A 23,063-nucleotide genomic window follows, 5' to 3' on the forward strand; every position below is an offset into this window, starting at 1 on the left:
AATAGAATATAAATGTGAAAAAATATGAACTCTTAAAAAATTAAATCAAAGTCAGTAAGTAATAATACAATGAAATGGACAAGGTTCAAAACAAAAATAAATAAAAAAAAGAGAGAGTGAATGCAAATTTCAGAGATTAAATTATTAAACTTCAAAATTGCAACAGTTTGATGTATACATAAAACTGATAAACTTGCTCAACAAGTTGTCTGAAATTTGTTTTATGTAAACCACTTTTTCAGGTTAACTACACTGATTCACATGTTCTGCCAATGATTTTTATTAGACTGTGGCGGACGGCTGGAGGATGGAAGGACTGGGAAAGGAGCAGTACCTCCCCTGGAACACGGGAAGGCAGCAGCCTTGGTGGGTGTTGAGGCCACGGGAACAGAGCTTGGAAGCTCAACCCTGTGGGGGAACAGGCCCATCGCCAGGGGGAGCATGGACATTGGCTAATCCCTGGACTGCAGCACTTCCACCACACCAGAAAGTGCTGCAAGAAGGTCATCGGGGAGCACCTTGAGCACATCCGGGTGCATTATAAAAGGGGCTGCCTCACTCCATTCAGGGAGCCGGAGTCAGGAGGCAGAGGACAGAACTTGCGAGAGAGGAGTGGAGGCAGCTGAAGAAAAGACGGAAAGTCAAAGGAAAGTAAAAGGACTGAGTTGTTGTATCTGATTTATGCACTGTGTGAGGTGCTGTAAAGGAGAGAACTGAAAATAAAAAGCGTGAGTTTTGTCAGTGTGCCTCTTGTGTCTGTCTGTGTCAGGTTGAGTGGCTGCTATGCCTTCTATCATTGTCCATCCATCCATTTTCCAACCCGCTGAATCCGAACACAGGGTCACGGGGGTCTGCTGGAGCCAATCCCAGCCAACACAGGGCACAAGGCAGGAACCAATCCCGGGCAGGGTGCCGACCCACTGCAGGACACACACAAACACACCAAGCACACACTAGGGCCAATTTAGAATCGCCAATCCATCTAACCTGCATGTCTTTGGACTGTGGGAGGAAACCGGAGCGCCCGGAGGAAACCCACGCAGACACGGGGAGAACATGCAAACTCCACGCAGGGAGGACCCAGGAAGCGAACCCGGGTCCCCAGGTCTCCCAACTGCGAGGCAGCAGCGCTACCCACTGCGCCACCGTGCCGCCCCTTCTATCATTGTCACATAGAAAAATAAATTATAGTTGACTATTAGAGAAGGACAGAGTCCAATATTTTTTGAAAGCTGTGGGCTTAATTAAAATGATAAATCCCTCTGCCTCAGGGGCTTTGGAGGAAATATTAAAGCATACAGGGTGTAGCACAAGACAAATTCACTTAGCTTACATTTTTAATACTACCTTAAACTCCCACATAAACACAGATGAAAGACACCCATGGAACAGAACAATGTTTTGCTGTGTTTTAAATTGTCCTCTGTGTTCTCTTTAGGAAAGCAGGAGATATTCCCTGGGTGGCCAGTACAGTTATCTAGGTAGTCATAAATATATACACATTATATATATATATATACTGCAAATTTACTGGGTTTGCAGGCTTCCTTTGCCCATGCTCTAGGTGGTGGACTTACATGCAATCCGGACATAGGCCTTCTGGCTTTTCTGTGTCCCTGAGGTGCTCCAAGCCACACACTGACACCAGAATTCTTCCAAACCAAAGATCTTCTCCACTTGCTGTCTTGAAATGTCAATTTTTACTTCCATAACAGGCAATCCTGTTTGACAGAAAAGTTACAAATATTTAGAAAACAATTAAGCTTTGCAGGTTAATAACTAAAGCAGCCAGTTTATAGGGCCATTATTGACATTTGTATAGATTTACAGCAGAATTCTTACTTATACGTGATAATCATGCAACATGTTACCACTCTGTGGCTCTGTGATTAGTGAACATAGCAATCTTAACCTTGAAACTTCTGTCTTCATCACCTGAAAAAACTCTGAACACCATATCCATGCATGAGTTGTATCAAATTAGAAATAATAATTAATAGTATTATGGTGTGTATATATACTGTATAAATATACAATAATATATTTAAATATTTGATCTTCTAAATATATTTTTTAATAAAAATTTTAATTTGTTCAAAAATAAATCCTCTGAGAACAAAGCTCTATTATAACTAACTTGGTATAAAATGCACTACGACACATGAACAAATAGAAGTAATAATAATAATAATAATAATTCATTACATTTATACCAGTTTCTTTAAGTGCTGTTGTAGTTCCTGTGCACCCTCACTACTTAGAATAGTTGCTGTCTGTTGTTGATATTGTACATGCTGTAGAACACAAAGTAATTATACAGGAGTGCTCACTTTTTTGTGCACACTGTAATTACTTTAATGTGTTTTAAAGCAATACAATATAATTTGCTCTATATATACACAACATTTTAATATACTAAAATGCAGATTTAAAATAGTGTAAAAGGTGAAGAAAAGAAATGCTACATAGAATCATTTGGGTTCGCACTGAGCCATACAAAGAGCTGAGCACTGAAATGGGGGTTGCAGACAGAGAGCACTCGTGAGGTGGAGCCAGCGGTGTGAATGTGAAGGCAGTTTAGAAGACAGATAAAAGCATGTAAAGTTGCATTGAAGTAATCATGGAAGACTGAGGTGGTGCAACAGTGGCTTTGTGGGCTGATCAAGTAAGAAGATGGCAGTCTAGATCATGGAATAAACAACACTTTCAAATGCCTTCTAAATCCCTAAAGAGAAAGAGACACTATAAATTGGGACACGATAATAGATTTGTTAGCCTCATAAATGCCACTAGAGGACACTGTGGGTAGACTTAACAAGATTACTGGAGAGAACAGTCAGTTTGGCAAGCCCCATTCACACTCTTTAGTAGACGTACCTGTAGGGAAACCTGGTGCCACTAGGAGGAGTTCCACTGAAGCACCAACAGATTTTTTGAATGGTTAGCCAGGTAACCCAAAAAAGCTCCTCTCAATAAGTATACTGGAGAGCATAGCATTAGTAGGTAGCTGGTAATGAGGGCTCTATAGGCTGAAGGAAAAAAGCTGGCCAGAGATGTGGAGAGAACAGAGATGAACAAAGCAAGCAGGAAATGGTCAAGTGGATCACTCACCCCATGTGTGTGTGTGTGTAGGAAGGCAGAAGGCTTAGTCTGAAACTAAGGTGAAACACGATTGAAGCATCCGTCGACGGCTATTTGTCCATCTCTGAGGCAACCACAGGTTCACAGTGCTTCGCAGGTTCACAGCAAAGCAGAGGCAACTGCAAGCTCACCACTTCTGCACGCAACGCATCTGTCACCTGATGGGTGATGTAGGGAACATTATAACTTGGCCACTAACCTGGCCCTGACCCTGCCCGTTTGCTGTGTCTGTGTGTAGTAGAGTGGTAGCTCCCGCTGTAATAAACAACCTTGCTATCCCTGTTTCAAGTTGAATAAAGCTAGTTTTCCTGAAGTCCTTAGACTCAGCCTCATCTTTTGTGTGCAAGGCAGCAATTCACACGTCACTATATATATATTGTGGCTGTTGGCTGGGGGTAGTGTCCAGCTGGGACGCCTGGAAGGACTGGGAGAGGGACTATGCCTCCCCCGGGCCACGAGAGGGCAGCTGCCCTGGTTGGTATGGAGGCCACGGGAACTGAGCATGGAAGCTCAACCCTACTGGGGCCGTGGTCACCGCCAGGGGGCGCCCGGAGGATCATAGAGCCCTGGATGTCAGCACTTCCACGACACCCGGAGGTGCTGGCAGAAGGAATACCAGGGACACCCGGAGTGCTTCCGGATGCTCCTGGTGTGGCGGAGGTACCGCAGGAAGTTTGTCAGAGGGCACCTGGAGCACATCCAGTTGGATATAAAAGAGGCCGCCTTCCTCCAGTTGTTGGCCAGAGTCGGGAGGAAGAGGACAAAGCTCAGGAAAGTGGAATAAGAGGTGGTGAAGGAAGGAAGGTCCATTGAAAGGCCTGGACTTAAGGGTGTTTGGTGCAAGGACACTGTGTGCTGTGCGGGACAAATAATTTCATTAAACATGTGTGTTTTGGAACTCTCGGTGTCTGCCTGTTTGTGTCCAGGCTGGTTTACCACTATATATATATATATATATATATATATATATATATATATATATATATATATATATATATTGTCACAAGAACGACAAAGAGTCATTGGAAAGGTTTGGAGCAGCCACCCATATAATATTTCCCGGCTGCAAAATCGATCCAAAAGAACAGACATGTTTACATGACTGAGTCCAAAACAGAACTGACTGCTGCCTTAAAATGGCGGCCTTTAAATGCAAGTAGAAGAAGTGATGTCATCAGGGCCAGAAGTGACGTTGTCGGCAGCACCAGAGCCCTAAGTGAAATCATTGGTTGCCCCAGAACCGAGCGGGACTTCCTGAGAATGGTCTGCAAGGAACTGACAGAGAGAATCAGTGCACTTCGCCGACCCCTGGTCAGGCGTGGAATTATGTTTATTCAAGCCCTTTAGTTGTCCCCTAATTGCGCGTGTGTGACACTATATGTATGTATGTATGTGTGTGTGTGTGTGTGTTTATTTTTATATGCATGTGTATGGGGAATTCTTCAGCTGTCTCCAAACACAAAGGAGGCTGTATGTTTTTTTAAAAACGAAAGACAATGTAGGTTTAAAGGGTCACTCTAGTCACAATATCAGAATCAAATATTCCCTCATTACTTTAACCACTTAGCTTAAACCTTGTCAGAGTTTTAGGGAAACAAAATATTTTTCTATGTGTAAAACAGAACTGCTGGCTGAAAAAAAACAGTAAATGAAATGTAAAACTGGTATCATTTAATTAGTCATAACTTTGACACAAAACAGCTTGTGGCATCCATTTTGCACAGTCAATACTGTCCAAAGTAAAGTCTGTCTAAGACTGTTATTTTTAATAACAGAGATACAGTAAGTGCTATATTTGATACTATGGACTATGTCTACATTGAATTCTTTTCAGGCAGTTTAAATCCTCCTATGTATAAACTGCAATCAATTCAAAATGCACTGACAATGATCATAACAAAAAGTGGAAAACAGGATGATATGGCTGCATTACAGACTGTGTTTTGAATGGATGTAAAACTGTTTTTCTGAGCCTAAAACTGTGAATCATTTCATTCTGCTTTACCTGACTGAGTTTAGAAACTCTTAAAAGTACAAAGAACAGCAGACTCTGCTGAAATGTTATATTTCTGACCATAAATAAAAGTACATTGGGAAGCACAGCCTTATTTAGAGTGGCCTTTGATAGCCACAGAGTATGTGGGTAGTTAGAATTTATTTGCACAAAGAACAAACAAAAGAAACGTTTTTGTACCACTGGATAGCCAGCTAAACAGGAATCTACAAAAAAGATGGATGAGAGTAATACAGTCATCATCATGACATAGTTGTTGAGAGCTGTGTAATGTAAAGGACATCTCAACCAAACACAGAAAAGAAGTCAAAAGTTTTTTGCATTATACTTATTTGTAGCCACTAAAAATCATTGAACAGTGCTCAAAGGAAGAAGAACAGCCATTCATCTGCCTCACTGGCAGAAAATAGACCCAGACAAGTGATTTACTGCAGAATAACAAAATCAAGGACTATTAGATCAAAGTAAAATGCAGTATTCAAAGTATTATGACTTGTGTCTCACTCATGAACATTTTTTCTTCCTTCTATATATTAAAATGTGATAAAGTCAGACAACTGTTTAATGCTGGCTGTCACACAGTCTGCCCTCTGTTCACAGCAGGTTCTAAATATTTTCAGCTTAATTGTGGTTTAAGCATACAAATCAGCATGGGCTTTGTTTTAGCAACAACACAATAATATTTTATTGACTTCAAGCATTATTGATAGGCTCACTAGTTCCTTTATTTTATAGGGCTTTTAGTGTCACATAATCTACAGTTACAGGTATGAGGAGGTCAGTTTTGGTAAGCAGCTCATTCAGCACCATTCAATAAGCCCGTCAAAGTTCATCACAGAACATAATTGAAGTCACTAAGCCAGACTTCTTAATTTAATTGCTGATGTATTATAACCATTCTCCGCTACTCATGCTATGCAAGTGTCACAATGTTGAACTTACAAACTGATTTTAAGGTAAGGTGGTATGAGCAGTTCTCTGTGCTGCTTCCCTCTTCTCAGTCCTCCTTCCCCACTATATCCTTCTGCTGTCACCTCCACTCCCTTTCTCCCATCCATTTTTCTTCCATAGTCTTCTCTGCTCTCCCTCCTCCTGACCACTTCTCCTCTCTTGATAGTAATACTGCCACAGATACCCAATGTGCCTCTCTATCCTCCTGCTTTGACAATATTTTTCCTCTCTCCACCAGGCATACATGCAAAAGACCTTCCTGCTCATGGTTTTCTGAAGCACTCTGCAATCAACGGACCAAGCTCAGGACAGCTTTAAGGAAATGAAGTAAGTCTAAGTCTCAGGCAGACCTGGCTAAGTACCAATACCTTCTTGCATCCTTTACTTCTGCCACCATCAACAATTAGGTTAACATTCTATCAGACCAGAATTAACAACACCACTGACACATGCTCACTTCTTAACCCTCTTCCATCTCTTCCCTTTGTCTGCTGATGACTTTGCTACTTTTTTTCAGGATAGGGTGGCTGCTTTTAGCAGTCAGTTTTCACCCTCAGTTGCCACCCATTACGCCTCCTCCCAAGCAACACTCAACATTCTCCACATTCTCTCCACTCTCTGCCACTGCTGTTCCCGACCTTCTCGCCAATCACCCCATTACTTGTCCATATGACCCTATCCCCTCACATCTTTTTCAGGCCATCTCCCCATCACTCATTCCTGCAATTACACACACATTAACACCTCATTCATTTCCTACCATCTTCAAACATGCTCTAATAAACCCACTTCTCAGAAAACTAACACTCGATCCATTCCAAGTTAACAATTAAAGGCCTGTCTCTCTCCTTTCCTTTCTTTACAAAACACATGAATGTGCTGTTTCTAACCAGGTCTTTTCCTACCTTATACAGAATAGATTGCTCAATACCATCTCCAGCTTCAAGAGGAACCACTTGACTGAGATCGCTCTTACTGACTCTGGTCGTTCAGCTACGATTTGTTATAACATGTCATCCTGATCCTTCTAGATCTCTCCTCTGCCTTCGACATAGTCAACCACAATATCCTTCTTGCCACCCTCTCTGACCTTGGCATCACTGGGATTGTTCTCAGATAGTTTGAGTCCTACATCTTGGTCAGGTCCTACAGTGTGTCCTGGAGAGGACATTTGTCAAGGGTACACCAGACATGCACAGGGGTGCCCCAAGGATCAGTGCTGGGTCCTCTACTTTTTTCTTTGTACACCACATCACTGGGCTTCTTCATCCAATCCCATGGTTTCTCTTATCAGTGCTATATTAATGATACACAGCTGTACCTGTTTATCCCTTGTGAGGACAGTATCACCTAGAGTCTCTGCATGTCTTACTGATATTTCAACCTGGATGAAGGACCATCATCTGCTGCACAGTCTGGCTAAACCAAGCTTCTTGTGATCCTGGACAGCCACTCTGTTCAGCTTGGCTCACTGTTGTTAACACCTGCCAAGTCAGCATGCAACCTTGGGATGGTGATTGATGAGCAGCTATCTTTTCCTGACCACATTTCTACCATTTCTCATTCATTCAGGTTTACTCTGCACAACATCCGCAAGAACAGACCTTATCTGAGAGAATACGCAGCACAACCTTTGGTCCAGACTTTTAGTCTGGACTACTGCAGCTCACTTCTAGCAGGAGTACCCGCATGTGCAATCCAGCCGCTGCAGATGATCCGGAATTCATCAGCTTGTTTTGTATTTAATCATTCAAAACGGGCACATTTTACTCCTCTCTTCAGGTTGCTACATTGGCTCCCTGTAGCAGCACACATTAAGTTCAAATCCCTGATGCTTGCCATACAGTAGTCAATGGGTCAGTACCTGAGTATATGGAGACACTGATGAAGTCCTATACTCCTTCTCGCACACTCAGGTCTTCCAGGGAACAGCGTCTAGTGATGCCGCGTCTGTGTGGTATCAAGTCTCAATCTAGACACTTTTCCGGTGTAATTCCTAGTTGGTGGAATGAGCAACCCACCTTTATCTGAACTTCTTCCTCAATGTATTTAGGAAACAATTGAAAACCTATCTGTTCCATGAATATCTGACTGAAAATAATAAAAACTTTGCTATGTGATTTTTTATATTGTTGGTTAATTTGTTGTTATATTAAGTTTAATTGCTTTATTGATAATTAATCTATGATTGGAAATATATTAGTTATTACATCTTTTCACTTGTGGCAATCAACTTTTGTTACCTGGCCTACTACACTTGCTGAACAAACATGTCCTTTCTTAATGTTACGTGATTGTTTACCTGTTTTGTAAGTCACTTTGAATAAAAATGTCTGCCAAGCAAATAAATATAAAATGTAAATGTAAATAAGCATAACACATGAAGACATAAAAACAGGCTTGTTTCTTGCTATCAGAAAATTGTGAAGATCAACATAATACATATCACAGGATCAGTGTTGTATCAATAATGAATATCTCACCATAAATATGCGTATTTAGAGAATAAATAGGCATAAATCAGTGGCACGTATTATATGGTGTTCCACATGATGGAAATAATGTTCATTTCAATGACCTGACACCACCACTGGGGTAAGAAGCGTTATTGAGCTAATGGTGAAATCAAGTCAAGATCAAGAATGCAAGCATTATAAAATAAAAAGGTTTTTACTATAAAGGAAGGAAAGATAAGAAAACATGGAAAGAACAAGATGCAGCAAATGGAGGAAAGTAACAAAAGACTGAAAGCTGCACAGGGCTTACCTGTATAGATGATTCATGCTAGCCATTACTTAGGGTGGCTGATCCACTTTCTCGCCTGTACTTCCACAACACTATGCTCAACTTGCTCTAAGTACATGACTAAATGCCTTCATACCCTCACCTCTCATCCTGCGAGCTAATCTCACTTCCCAAATCAAAGCTTATAAACCCTGGAGCTGGAATTTAAGTACTGACTAGTGATGAGCACATACCACAGAGTTCACTTAGTTGTGAGTCTGACAAAATCACAGAAATGTTTGTGAACTTTGCTTTACTTCATGAAATGTACTGTAGTCGATGGGGAAGGAGAAAATGAAATAGTTATAAGTGGGATATAATAGCCCTAAGGGCTAGGAAAACATCAGCCAGTTATGCTGGACTAATTATTGAAAAAAAAAGATGTTTTCTGACCTGTAATGCAGGAGTGCTAATCATTGCACCAATGTGCCACAAACACCAAATGATACACAGAAATGGATAATCAAAATAAACTACAACAAAAGACCACAAGCTACTAATAAGTAATATATATATACTAGCCATGTGCGCCCAACTACGTTGCGCGTGTTAAAGTTGTCTGTGAAGGGCTCCCTGTTTAAATGCGGCTGCCAGGCGTGAACTGGGCCCTTCGTCGCACAGCATTATGATTTTTTATAAGGGAAACAAAATTACAAAACAAAACTCTTGGACATTGATTCGATAGGAATGGCCTACTCGGAATCACTGTCCGAATAGTAATTATGTGGTGGTGTAGGAGCATTTCTGCTTCTCTCCGTTCACAGTCTGTCTCGTTTTCATGACGCTGTTGTTTCCTCTCACGATCTCTTCTCAACCTTTCTCCAATCTCGCAAGTTGCTTTGTGGCAATCCAAAGAGTAAGGCAATATACACGGAGCAATGGTTATAAAAAGGGGACACATAGGTATCCAGGCTCTTTAAAGCATAAATAGGGATCACTTCACTGACATGTGAGCAAGCCAGGGTACAACTGTGAGACGCGCAGCACTCGCCGGCTACAATGTAACAATAATAACTTCAGGAACGTGCTGTTACGTTGTCATTCATTTTACCCACTGTCTTTCTTTCATTCATATGTTACATAGGCACGTACCTTTTATCTTCGGCAATCTCATTCTCTAACCAGGCCTCAGGAGCTAACCAGCGTAACACTGTCCACCACCCCTTTCGTTATTCCGGCACATTGTTGACATCCGTGAGTAACAACAACGTACTAAACTGGAAGGTGGTCTACGCATGCGTGGAATTCGCGGACACACAAAGATCAAGATCCAAATGAAGATTATATATAATAATTAGTTAATTTAAAGCACAACAATTTGTTTAGTTTGAATGTCTGTGTTTTGAGGTGTGACTGGAGTACTACAGTCTTCAGTAGTATAAGCCTGGAGGAGATTCTTAATGCAATGCCTATGTTTTAGCTGTCTCTCTACTGCCATCTAGTGCTTCTTCTTCTAATTCATTCACGGACAAACAAAGATCAAGATCCAAATGAAGATTATATATATATATATATATATATATATATATATATATATATATATATATATATATATATATATATATATATATATATATATATTGTGACTGTAGATGGCACTATACCAACACTTAACCCAACACAGACAGACACGGGAGGCACACTGCTAAAAACACAAGTGCTTTTATTTTTCATCACTCGTGGAGAACGTCTTCCCCGCTCCCACGAGTGCACAGCACACAGTCCCAAAGCACAATATTGCACAATACTTTCCTCTTCTCTCTGTCTGCACCATTCCTATCCAGAAAGCTTCGTTCACTACTACCCGACTCTGGCTCTCGGAGTGGTGGCCGCTGGCTCCTTTTATAGTCCACCCAAAAGTGCTCCAGGTGTTTGGTGACCTATTTCTGGCTGCACTTCTGGGTGTGGTGGAAGAATCGCCCACACGGGCTCAGGAACAATTGCAGCAACCCCTGGCTGCACCCCTGGATTCCAACAGGGTTGTAGAGAACTTCGTCTCTCATGGAGCCCTGCGGGAATCCAAGGCACCACTGTCACCCAGGGGGGCTGCCATCTAGTGTCCTGGGGGAGGTACTGTTGCTTCCCCAGTCCTCTCAGTGAAGAGGCGTGCCTGGCTCAGCTCATTTCAGTGTTTGAAATTGTGTCTCAGGGCTCTGATGTTATGTCTTTTTTGTTTATCTGTGTAGTTACTTTGCACTTTTTTCTTGAATCAAGAAGTTAGAAACACCTTTAATATAATAACAATCTTTCATTATTATTATTTCCCAGGCTGTCATTCTGACTTGAGGATGGAGAGGCTGGCATGGGCTGAATATGGCTAAATATGTATGCAAATTATCCTTGCAGTGCTGGGTCACAGGGATCAGTGTTATATATCAGTTGGCAGTACTTATAATATTCTCCTCATGATCAGCTAACGTAGCCCTCAAATGAAAATACTGCATTTTGATTTTTTTTTAAACGCATGTGGTGATGACATCAGGCATGCCCAAAGCAGATCAGGTAATGATCTTATAGTACACATGTGGAAAAGTTCTGTGCTTGACTGCTACAGCTTTGTGATATAATGCTGGCCTCACAAACCAACTTGGGGTGCTTGGGAAGAAAAATGTTAGTCTAAGATGTCCACATGGTGAATTTTCAGAATAATATTTGGCAAACAATGTCACCTGTAAATATAGCATTTTAATTACAAAAAACACTTTGTTAAATTTCACTGATCAACACTAGTAATGACCAATAACTGCTTCCAATATTATACTATCAGGAATAAGTTTTGGGGCCCAGGATGTAGGTCAAAAGCTCTGACCACATTAATTAGAGGAATATGTAGCCGAGACAGAGTGTGAGCCTTACCAGCAGAGCAAAGTTGAAACACACTGCCTTATAATAAGTTAGGTGGATTTCATGGTATATTACTCAGGGTTACCAAATTTATTGCCTTGTAAGGCCATGAGTTCATTTGCTAGTGCCCTGTTGTATATAAATGGATTTGCTACCTGTATCTCTGTTAGAACACAGGCAATTAATCTGGATACTGAAAATAATTCCATACATGTCAATAGGCTTCCCAAGAACTCATAAATTTCAGTAATGAAATAAAAACAGAAGAAACATTTTGAAAAGAACCGGACAATGACACCAACATAGCCTGTCATTTCTTGTTCAGCTAACATTTCCAGAATATCACTAAAACTATATTTGAAGATCCCATGAGTCTTCTTCTGCAGGAAATGTGGTCTTTGTATTTACAGTTTTCAGAGTGAAAAAATGTATTCTAGCTTTTGAACAAAATATACTAGCCTCCATAGCAGAAAATCTATTGGTGATATCATAACGGTGTTATTTTAAAGAACAGCTGGCATAATTCCTCGTTATTCTTAAATAATTCCATTATGGCACCACTTAATTTCAATATATTTAAATGAGAAAATTCAGCTCTTTCAGTCTTTTTTCATAGCTCATCCTGGAATCAGTCTCGGAGCTTTTCTTTGAACATTCTCTTCTTCTTTTATGTCCGTTTTGTAATAAAAGATCAAAAACACCTGCAGTATTGTAGAAGGGGCCTCATAAGTGTTTCGCACAGTTTAAGCCTAACCTCCTTCGACTTGTACTATTACACTATATAAACCAACATCTCAGTTATTTTAGACAGTTTTAAGTATAAATATAATTATAATTTTGGCTTTAGCTTAGCTTAGCTGCATTGCTACAAGGAGACAAACACAACAGACACCACCTTGTTTAAATCTATTTCCAGCAGAATTCAAATCCCAGCCCGCTCTCCATGTGTGTAGTTTACATTTTTTCTTAACTGCATGGTGTTTTTCTCCATGTCCTTGGAATTTTCCCTCACACCCTGGAGATGGTTGTGTTCTGTTAACTGACAACTCTAAATTGTCTCTATAAATGATTGGCTGGCCTGCGATAGACTGGTGCCCCACCTGGGGTTGGTTCTGCCTTGCATCTTACCCTTGGGGACTAGAAGATGGCTCCCTCGGACTTTGAATTTGATTACCCATGCTTGGTAGATGGGTAAAAGGATAACCTTTGACTCAGCAACATGTGTTTTGCAGCTTGGCACTTGAGTAATGCCATGTGGTCATTATTATGGTGTCACATTAAAAAGTAGAGCTGTTTCAGAAATCATTAGGAATTCAATAAAACAAAAGCTGTAGATCATGCTTATAGCAATAAGATTAGTTGTCTTTTAATGGAGAGAAAAGCAACCTGGAATCTTAACTTGCGTATTTTTATTAACATGGTCATTGTTAAAACTTGAGTCATAGGGCAGCAGATATCAATAATGTTGTGCTAAATTGCATGTCATACCATCACACTTAACCCTGCATTTTTTCTGTGTCATGATTCTAATCTAATATCTAGTCTGTATATATAAAATCCTAAGCCTATAAGTGCAACGATTTTGTACAACAATTTTATGTGACTTTTTATGTCACGCTTTAAATCTAGCTTATTTTAAAACCTACATATATATATTTGGTATCATTCTTTTCAGAATTTATCAAATGTTAATGTGGTGTTGTTACATTTTCAGATTCTTATTCTGTTTTTAAATTATAAACTAAAATATCAAGAAAGTTGTGGTTTTTATTTTTGATCGAGTAAACTTTCTTTCACAGGAACAAACTATTAAAAAGAAAATGATCTATTTATAACACCAATGTTTGCATTTAGGTGATTTAGTTAGCTGAAGGTCGAGTTACGATGACCCTTTGCATACCACTTTAGTTTTCACGTGATTTTTCCTGTTATTTTAACAAAAATTGTTTTATCTATAAGAATGTCAGTAGAAACAAATGGATCATTTATTTAGTCTCTTATAAATACTCACCGAGCATAGTGGACCTCAGTTTAACAGGAATACTCCAATCAGTAAGAGAGTAAATATTTTATTCTCATGTCATGATTATTACTCCGTTAAATAATAATTTTTCTTTTACATATTTATAGAATTTCATGATTTTGACTCCAATAAATAATAATTTTTCTTTTGTACATTTACAGATTTTACTAATATTCTGGCTGCAACTTGGGGTTGGGCGGCGAAAGCGCCTAACATTTCAGATACCTCTTGAAACTGACAATAAAGTGCTGCAGAGATGGTACATAATCTGAGATTTGGTTGTAACCAAGACAGGCCCAGAGAGAGGTTCCACATCTTGGGCCTCAGGTCAGAAAGCAGATAATGTGAGTTCTGCTCCATAAGGGTGAAATTGTGAGACTACGTAGATTCATAAGTCCATTTAAAAACTAAAGAAAAACTAAAAATTGTGTAGCCACAGTGGAGGAACTGAATTTGGATTGACTGACATCACAAATAGTTCTTCCACCAGTGTAAAAAGCTGAGTTAGCCAAGCATCAGAGAATACCCCTCTATTATAAATCATAGATCACCTTCTTCCTTTCACCCTAAAAAAACTGCTATGAAATTATTATTGCTGTTTGTTAGATTTGGGCCTCCCACATCACAAAATTAAAGAGTGAGTGAAAAAAAGAATTTAAATGAGGCAACCCCTGTGGCCTTTGTACCGCATGACTAAATAAGACAACAGCTGGCATAAGTGGCAAAAGGAACACAGGCACCATCGACAGAGTATAAATGACATGGGGCCAAAGGGTTCAATGGTTAGGAAAGAATTTATATGTAAATGAAGCTGTACATAAATGACCGTTTATGAAGCTGCTGCTGGGTGCAGTTGTAAACCTGTGCCAACTCTGGTATCAAACTATCCGTAGTGTGCCAATCACTTTTCACATTTCATCTTTCCCACTCTGTGACTTATTTACTTATTTATTTTCTTACTACCATGGTCAAAAAAAGTCTTCCGCTTTCAGAGTAGGAAGCAACCTGTTCGAGGCCCATCAGAGAATTTTAGAGGTAAGAGAAGGTGGGCAAGAAGCGGCTCACAAGGATCTGCACAGTTGCGATGTGAATTGCTCCACAGAAGGCCTGCAAAACTGTTACAAATTGCTGGGCGAGCAATTGTGAATCTCTTTGAAATGTTATTCATGCAAAGCTTGTTTCATCAAATTAATTATTCATGTATGACTGGTTTAACATGTGTTAATATAAACTGCCGCCTTCTAAATACTCACGTAAGCATAATCAGAGCTTCCTCCAGCCGGCTTTGCTAATGGGGGTGTCTGCTACTGATACTATCCATCGCTGCACATTTTTAATTGCATATTCAGTATTAGTGTGCATCCTTGACTTTTTTTTCTGCCTTGAATGGAGTTGTGAAAGCGAATGTCAGGGGTGAATGGGAATGTGCACAGCCTGCATATACAAGGTAACCCCTTTGAAAGTGACACCGGATAGCTACGGTGACTTAGTCAAGTCATCATCATGAAAAGGAATCATGTAGCAGAATGGTTATCAGTCACACCAGTTTTCTAGGAAATAACTTCCAAGAATTCAACTAAACTAAATAATAACCTCAGGGCTGTCAGATATCTCTGTGCTGGTGTCAAAAGCTTCATGGACATGTTGAATAGTGGAGCGTAATACAGGGTGGACTAGCTGACTACAAATGGACAGGGTATGAATGGACTGCAGATCAGGCAGAAATTAAAAATGCCCATACATACTCTTCTTCGAAAATGGTGTCTGCTTTATATGCTTGTTTGTGAAGGTAATCCGCCAATTCCTGCTTATTAATTCTGATATTCAGCATGATTTTATTTCTGCACCCCCCCCCCCACTTTTTTTTTGGAAATCTATTTTCAAAAATATTTCCTTATCTTCTAACAACCCTAATCTTCAAAATATACAACTCAATAATGTTATAGATAGAATTTTATTTGACCTCAGGGGGATTTATTTGCTTTTTACAGAGATTTATTAAATAAATACAAATATTTACGCATACACTTTGGTCTGAACACACACCAGAATAACTAAAAACAAAGAAAACTCCTGTCCTGGCAGTCGTAGTTACAGTGAGGCATTATGCAAGTGTATTGTCATTGGTATAAAGGAGTCCCAGTAGCGTATCTTGACACACTTCTGCCGAGTAATTCGTTGGATGAAAGTTTTCAGGATTGTTCATAATGACATTCGGTTTTGTTCTCATTCTCTCCTTTTCTGCTACCTCCAGGGGGTCCAGAGTGTGTTCTGTAACTGAGCCTGCCCTTTTAATTAGCTTGCTGATTCTGTAGGATTTTCTTGAAGTGATGTTACCAGCCCAGCACACCGCAGTGTAGAAAATTGCACTGACTATCACAGAGTTGTAGAATATGTGAAGAATGTCACTTCCCACCTTAAAGGAATGCATTCTTGTAAGAAATAAAAACCTGCTCTGTTCTTTCTTATGTAGTTTCTCTGTTTTATGAGACCAGTCCATCCTGCAATTGATGTTGCCGCCCCCCAAGTCTTGTAGTACTGCACCACCTCTACATCCACTCCCTGAAAGTGACCTGACCGGATCTAGAGGCTATTTGTTGTGGAGAAAATCAACTGCTTGGTTTTGCTGATGTTGAGTTGCAGACAATTCCTTCTGCACCAAGAAACAAAGTTCCCCACCTTACTCCTATACTCCCCATAAATGCAGAATCATCAGAGAATTTCTGCAAGTGACATGACCTGGTGTCATATTTATAGTATGAAGTGTACAGTGTGAAGAGAAAAGGAGACAGGACTGTTCTACTGTCCTTGAGTCTCACAATCTGTGGCATGCCTGACAGACAGTCCATTTAAACAGCAATGAAACAGTAAATAAAATAAAACATTGCAGTTGATTTTGTCCATCTCAGCAGACCAAAAATCACCATGTCCTGCCTGAAAGAGTACCACATTGCCATGTGAGTGAAAACTGTAATGTGAAAAAAAATTATTACCACAGTTGTAGGTTCTGGAAAATGGATTTTCCAAAAGTCTATAAGGCAGCTTTAAATACAATGAATTCAATAAAATAATGAGTTAAACATTGCAAAAAAGTGTCCTTCAGTTCTAAAGTGTAAACGATGTGGTCTGTTTCCTACACTCCTCCTTCTCATTGTCTTCACAGTATGCAGACTGTTTTGTCCTCTGATTAGCTTAACACTCACATTCTTGTACTTAGCAAGTGCTAAAGAGTGAACAAGACAGGAATTATAATCTGTTGGTGAGGAAGCCCACTTTGCCGCCGAGGTGTCAGACAGAAGCCCACTCAGTCTATGAAGACATTTGGAGCTGCCCCCAGGTAATATAGCAGAACAACTGTGGATGAAATATTTAAAGATCACAGATAACAATTATTAAATTAGACCTCTAGACAGTAAGCTCCCCAGATGCCCAGCTGCTCAAGAAAAGGATTTACAGGAAACAACAGGAGAAGCCCGTGCAGCATCAGTGCTGACATCAAAGTGCCAGAAACTGTGGGGAAATCTTTGCTAAGTCTTTCTGATTTGATTTAGGCAATATCAACTACCCATTTAACTATTTTCTGAGCTCATTCATTCCATTTCATACTTTTTGAGGAATCTGTGATATTCTTTGTAGTATCGGGCGCAAGTGAGAAATCAGCACTAGATGGTGCACCAGTCTGTCAGTAATAGTAGTAACAGAATTAAATAAAATAAATAGAATAAGAGTGCTAATGAGGCCCACAGAATGCTAAAAATGTCTGGCAAGAGAAAATTGAAAGAAAATTTTATTTTTTTCAGTTGCCGCAAGTATTACACCATTGAAAATGAAATTGTTCAAATGAAATTCAATATCAAATGCCAAATTCAGTTCACTCTGTGAGATGACTGACTTGAAGAACTGAGTGCTTAATGGTAAAGGTGAAGTAAACTAAACATGACTCCTCCATGGCATGTGCTCAGTTTCAGGATGCATTATATACTTTTTCATCAGTCACAGTCCACCAGTGTTGAGGATAAGCCACCCTAGATTTTCTCAGTAAACCAGGAAGCCTGACTGCATTAAAAAGATTTGTTATTTACTGAAAATAACCAAATATATTATATAAATTATATACAGTATATATATATATATATATATATATATATATATATATATATATATATATATATATATATATATATATATATATATATATATATATATATATATATATATTGTAAAAGACCAGGCCCCAGGCACAGACAGACAGACACCATATGTCTTAAACACACACGTTTTATTTTCTTCACCCGTGGGCGCACGTCTTCCCGGTGACCCACAGGCAATACACAGTCCCAAACAAGCACAATTCTCACCACAGCAACAATCCTTCTGGCAGCACCACTCCTCCTCAGGCTTAGTCCTCCTCCTCCCGACTCTGGCTCTCTCGAGTGGTGGTGGCTGGCCTTTTTTATACCCCACCTGGAAGTATTCCAGGTGCTTAATCACCTGGGCCTAATTGCATTTCCGGGTGCGGCTGAGGAATTGACCAGCCGGGCTGCAATGTCCATGCAGCTCCCCCTGGCGGCCATCCGAGCCCCCAACCAGGCTGTGGAGGACTCCATCTCCCATGGAGCCATGCGCCCGGTTGGGGAATCATCGTCCACCAGGGAGGCTGCCACCAAGCCTCCCGGGGGAGGTATTGAGCTGTCCATGGTAGCTCCCCCGGAACAGATGCAGTAGGGGCGTCCCTGCCGGGCATGGGACACGGCTGTCCTTCACAATATATATATATATATCTTATATAATATGCTATCATGGCTGTTCATTTGTCTGTCCAGGATTTTAAATCACCTGTAGCTCGCAAACCATTTCAGCTATTGACCTGAAATTTGGCACACATATACTAAGTGACGTCTACTATCCACTTTTGTGGTGATGATTGACTTCCAAGGTTATTCCTCTTTTTATTTTTATTTTACTTTATTGTACAATCAGCTCTCAGCAGCAGCCAGCAGGACGGCCATGCAGCGTCTGTATACGGGCGCCATTCTCATCCCTACCACCTTCGCCATCACTTCCCCTATCTCTTCAGATCTTAAATCATTCTTGAGGCAGATTGAAGACTTAAGTTCCAGCTTAAGTGAAAAATTAAGGAAAACGTACTAAGTAATTGCAACACAAAAACTGATTTAATCAGTTTTAATTTGAAAAGATGCCAACGGAAGAAGAGAAGCAGCAGGCCGGTAGGGTGGAGAAAAGAAGAGCTGCTCAGAAAGCAGCAAGTGCATCAACCTCTGAGCAAACGAATGCTAAACGTACAGAGAAAGAGGATTAAAACTATGAATGCTGAAGTCAACTGTATTCACTGCACGTTATCATGCAGTGCGCTGTTACTGGTATATACATACATATATACATATATATGTATATGTATATATATATATATATGTGTATATATATATATATATATATATATACTGTCACAAAAACGACCACAAGACATCGAGAAGGTTTGGGGCAGCCACCCATTTCATCGTTTACGGCTGCAAAAGTGATTGATATAGAGAGCCATGCTCATTCAACAGAGTCCAAAACAGAACTGATTTCTATGAAGCAAGATGGCAGCTTTAAAGGCCAGTAGCGGAAGTGATGTCATCAATACTGGAACCAGAAGTGACGTCAGTGGCTGCCCCAGAGCCGGGTGGGATTTCCCTAGAATGGTCTGCAAAAGATCGAGAGGGAAAATTAGTGCACTCCGCCACCCCCTGGTCTGGCATGGAATTACCTGTATTTAAGCCCTTTAGCTGTCTCCTAAACACACGTGTGTGACAATATATACTAGCCGAAGCCCACCGTAGCATGCAGCAGTGTAACAATAGGAATGGAAAATGGTGAGAAAGTAATTCAGAAATCAAGAAGAAATAAATACTTCTTGAAAGATGCAGTTGTGAATAGGTGTTTTGGTGGAGACAACAGATAATGAATTGAAAGATCTACTCGTACTACAATATCAGGTCTGTGCTCTGGTCTTTGGGTATCTGATAGTGCATGTAGAATTTCCGGCCAAGCAGGATTACATGTGAAAGTGATAAATAAATCAAGCTTTCCGAATTTACGTACTATGGCCATGGCATCCTGATAGTTTTGTTGCATGTATCTTGGACTTCCTGAAACTGTGGACGGTATAATTTTGCCTACACGTACGTTGTTATTTTCAGCGTTTGCTTGCAATGCGTCTGATAGTCCTTTGTATTGTTCCACGCACAGATCTTGTTGATGTAATCTGAGATAGTTGAAACGCGCACCCTCTGTTTTAACATACGCATCTACGATGTACTGTTGGAACAGTTTGCCGCTGGAGTGCAAAATACTAAATGTATTCCTCATTGCTAATCTGTATGCGCAAAATTGGCATTGAGTAAGCCTTATTTGCTTGCCGGTTCTTTTATCGGGAACATGTTGTAAAAGTGGGTAAACCATAGGATCGCAATTCATATTGAGCGTGGAAATCTGTTTACAGGAGTTGCCTATGGGATAGATGCAAATATCCCTTTCAGCAGGCAGTTCGCCTAGAGTTTTCTTTGAAAACCATTTGTACAGATGCTGTTGGATTGGACTGAGCAATTTCATGCATGTGTTTGTATGATTTAGCGAAGGGGTTGATGGTTCTGAGCATGGAATTTAGCTGGAGAAGTAAATTTTCGCTGCATGCAGAGTTTGCTTTATTTTGTAAGCGTACTTCAGTAGCTTGCGCTGTGTCAAAAACATACAACTGTCCATATCCTGGAGAGGTAAAAGTGTTAGCGTATAGTGGAGAGATTTGGTGATAAATTTGCCCGTGTATTTTAAAACAGTATGGTCCGTGGCCAGGATGTTGAGTTATCTGTGCACCCATGGAAGCAAACGCTAGAGAAGAGATGTATTCTCGAATGTGTTCACGATAATTTTTAGCTTCTGATGTTTTCTGTGTAAGAAACTGTTGTAAAGACACAGGTGGCTCCCGCAAAGGTGGTAAAGCTACTTTACTGTTGTGGCAGCACCTCAAGTACTTGTTGGATGTATTACGCTCAGTAGGCCAGTATAGTGCATGACAGTGTTTGTACTGCTGGTCTGGAGTCCCAATGTTGCACTCTTGAATGGGAAGACAGGAATTAGGTGAAGAAGTACCTGTGGTAACGGGAAGAGGATTGTGTGTATGTCTGCTGAGACTGCGTTGGTTTGGAAACGTTGCTTTGCAGATGTCGCATTGCAAGAGTTGTGAATGAGTTTTGTTGTGTTTAGTCAGACAATCCTATGTAGTGAACTCCTTATTGCATTTCTGGCACTCATATAGTTGTTGGGAAGAATGCCTTTCCTTGTGTTTAGCAAGTGAGGTTCACATTTGAAAAGTTTTGTTGCAGGAATTGCACTGGAAGAATGTGGGGAAGGGTTTGGAGGAGGACGAATAGGAATCAAGAAATGCCATGTCGGCTGCGTGTGGGCAGGACCGGTTTTGTAGAAGAGCCACAGGCAGCGTGGGGAAGGGTTTGGAAGAGGACGAATAAGAATCGAGAAATGCCGTGTTGGCTGCATGTGGGCGGGACCGGTTTTGAGGTGGAAGCAGGACGAACCAGATGAGAAATATATGTAAGAGATATATAATATATAATCAGTGTTAACTACTTTTTGAAGTAAAAAAAAATAAAATAGGGAAAAAAACAACACACTGCTTCTTAACCAGTGGAGACAAGCTATGATTGAATAGAATGAAGTGTGATTTCTATCTATTGCTAATGCAGATGGTGTTTTTCAGAATGTGATCAGAAGAGAACAAGATGGTGCTTTTGAGTGAGTAAAAGTAATTAGTAATTTTGTTTCTTTTTTTGTTTATTCAAACCCACTGTATAATGAGGCAGTATTAATTTTAGGCTTTCATGCTAAAGGAGAGTCAAGATTTACAAATCACCTTTGTAATATTATCAAATAATGCTATAGTGATGTCCTCCCATGCAGAGTTCTGTCTTCAACACTATCACCACTAAGGTCAGTCAGTCACTCATTTTTGTAACTCGCATAGTCCTGAACATGGTTGCTGGGGGTGCGGGAGCTTATCCTAGTTAACACAGGGCATAAGGCAGGAACAAACACTGGACAGGATGCCACTCCATCACACACACACACACACACAAAGACACACATGCTATGGCAAAGTTAGTATCACCAATCCACCTAACCTGGATGTCTCTGGACTGTGGGAGGAAAGTGGAACACCAATTGAGTCTGCACCTTGACTCACTGAGTGACACTGCACATGTCAGGTAACCTGTCTGTGTTCCAGATTTAAAAAAAATGAATGCAAAATGAATCCCTCCTTGTCTGTCACCTTTGATAAAGGCAAAAAATATATATTCTGTGATTGATGACTTGGATGGACTAGCATCCCAACCAAGAACCAGCCCTGGATGTGGTGCCTAACCATAACTTTGCAATTACCAGTTAGTCTAACCAGCACATCTTTGGGGATGTGTGAAGAAAATAAGAGCACTCAGGAGGAATGAATGACATGATACCTATATTGAATAAAAAAACTCAAAAGCATCTTTTCATAGCTGTCCCGCTGGTGATCGATGGTGACACAACATTCAAGACTAAGCAGAAAGACAGAAGCCCCGTGGCCTGTGAAAAAGCCAAGGTATTAGAGAGAGACACTTTTAATGACTGTTATTACCGTCAGATAAGAGGGTTGTGCTCAGGCAGTTGACATGCAGCTTGATATGCAGCGAATACTCTAACTTTCTGACTACTCTTTGCAAAAAAAGTATGTTTTCTCTGAAAATATATATGTAACATAAATCACTTTAATTGTTTCGGTTATCATTGGAGGAAGACAGCAAGAAGTATAGTCACTAACGCAGTTTCCTAATCCTTTAGAGTGCAGGAGAAGCTGCTGGAAGGCAAGAGACATCACTTTTGGTATAATCGCTACAAGCCCTGCCTCAAATATATAAATTGCTGTTCAACTGGTTCTATGGTGGACCTGCTTTAGAAGCCAATGGAGCTTCGGCTCTAAAAGCATCATTTATAGCAGAATTGAACAAGTCGGTTGTCTTAATTTTCTTTGATTTTCAGTTTGGGACAAGACAACTCTTCCCCTTTTGTCTTTTGTTGCTTACACTGTGTTTTTCATAGTTATTTTTGTCCTCTGTTTATAAGTGGAATTGTACTTTATAACTACAGTCATAGGAAAAAGTTTGGGAACCCCTCTCAGCCTGCATAATAATTTACTCTACGTTCAACAAAAAAGATAACAGTGATATGTGTTTCATTTCCTAGGAACATCTG

The 23,063-nt window shown here is 40.2% G+C and overlaps 1 protein-coding gene across 1 annotated transcript in view; it reads right to left on the reverse strand.

Moving 5' to 3' along the window:
• unc5a (unc-5 netrin receptor A) overlaps positions 1-23,063 on the reverse strand; it is an 869,594-nt gene that overhangs the window by 272,519 nt on the left and 574,012 nt on the right. Inside the window, exon 3 of the mRNA XM_028813729.2 lies at positions 1,578-1,721. Within this exon, the coding sequence (XP_028669562.1) occupies positions 1,578-1,721 (144 nt within the window). The remainder of the gene's footprint in view (positions 1-1,577; positions 1,722-23,063) is intronic.

The sequence above is a fragment of the Erpetoichthys calabaricus genome, chromosome 11, assembly GCF_900747795.2.
Source record: "Erpetoichthys calabaricus chromosome 11, fErpCal1.3, whole genome shotgun sequence".
Classification (NCBI taxonomy): Eukaryota; Metazoa; Chordata; class Cladistia; order Polypteriformes; family Polypteridae; genus Erpetoichthys; species Erpetoichthys calabaricus.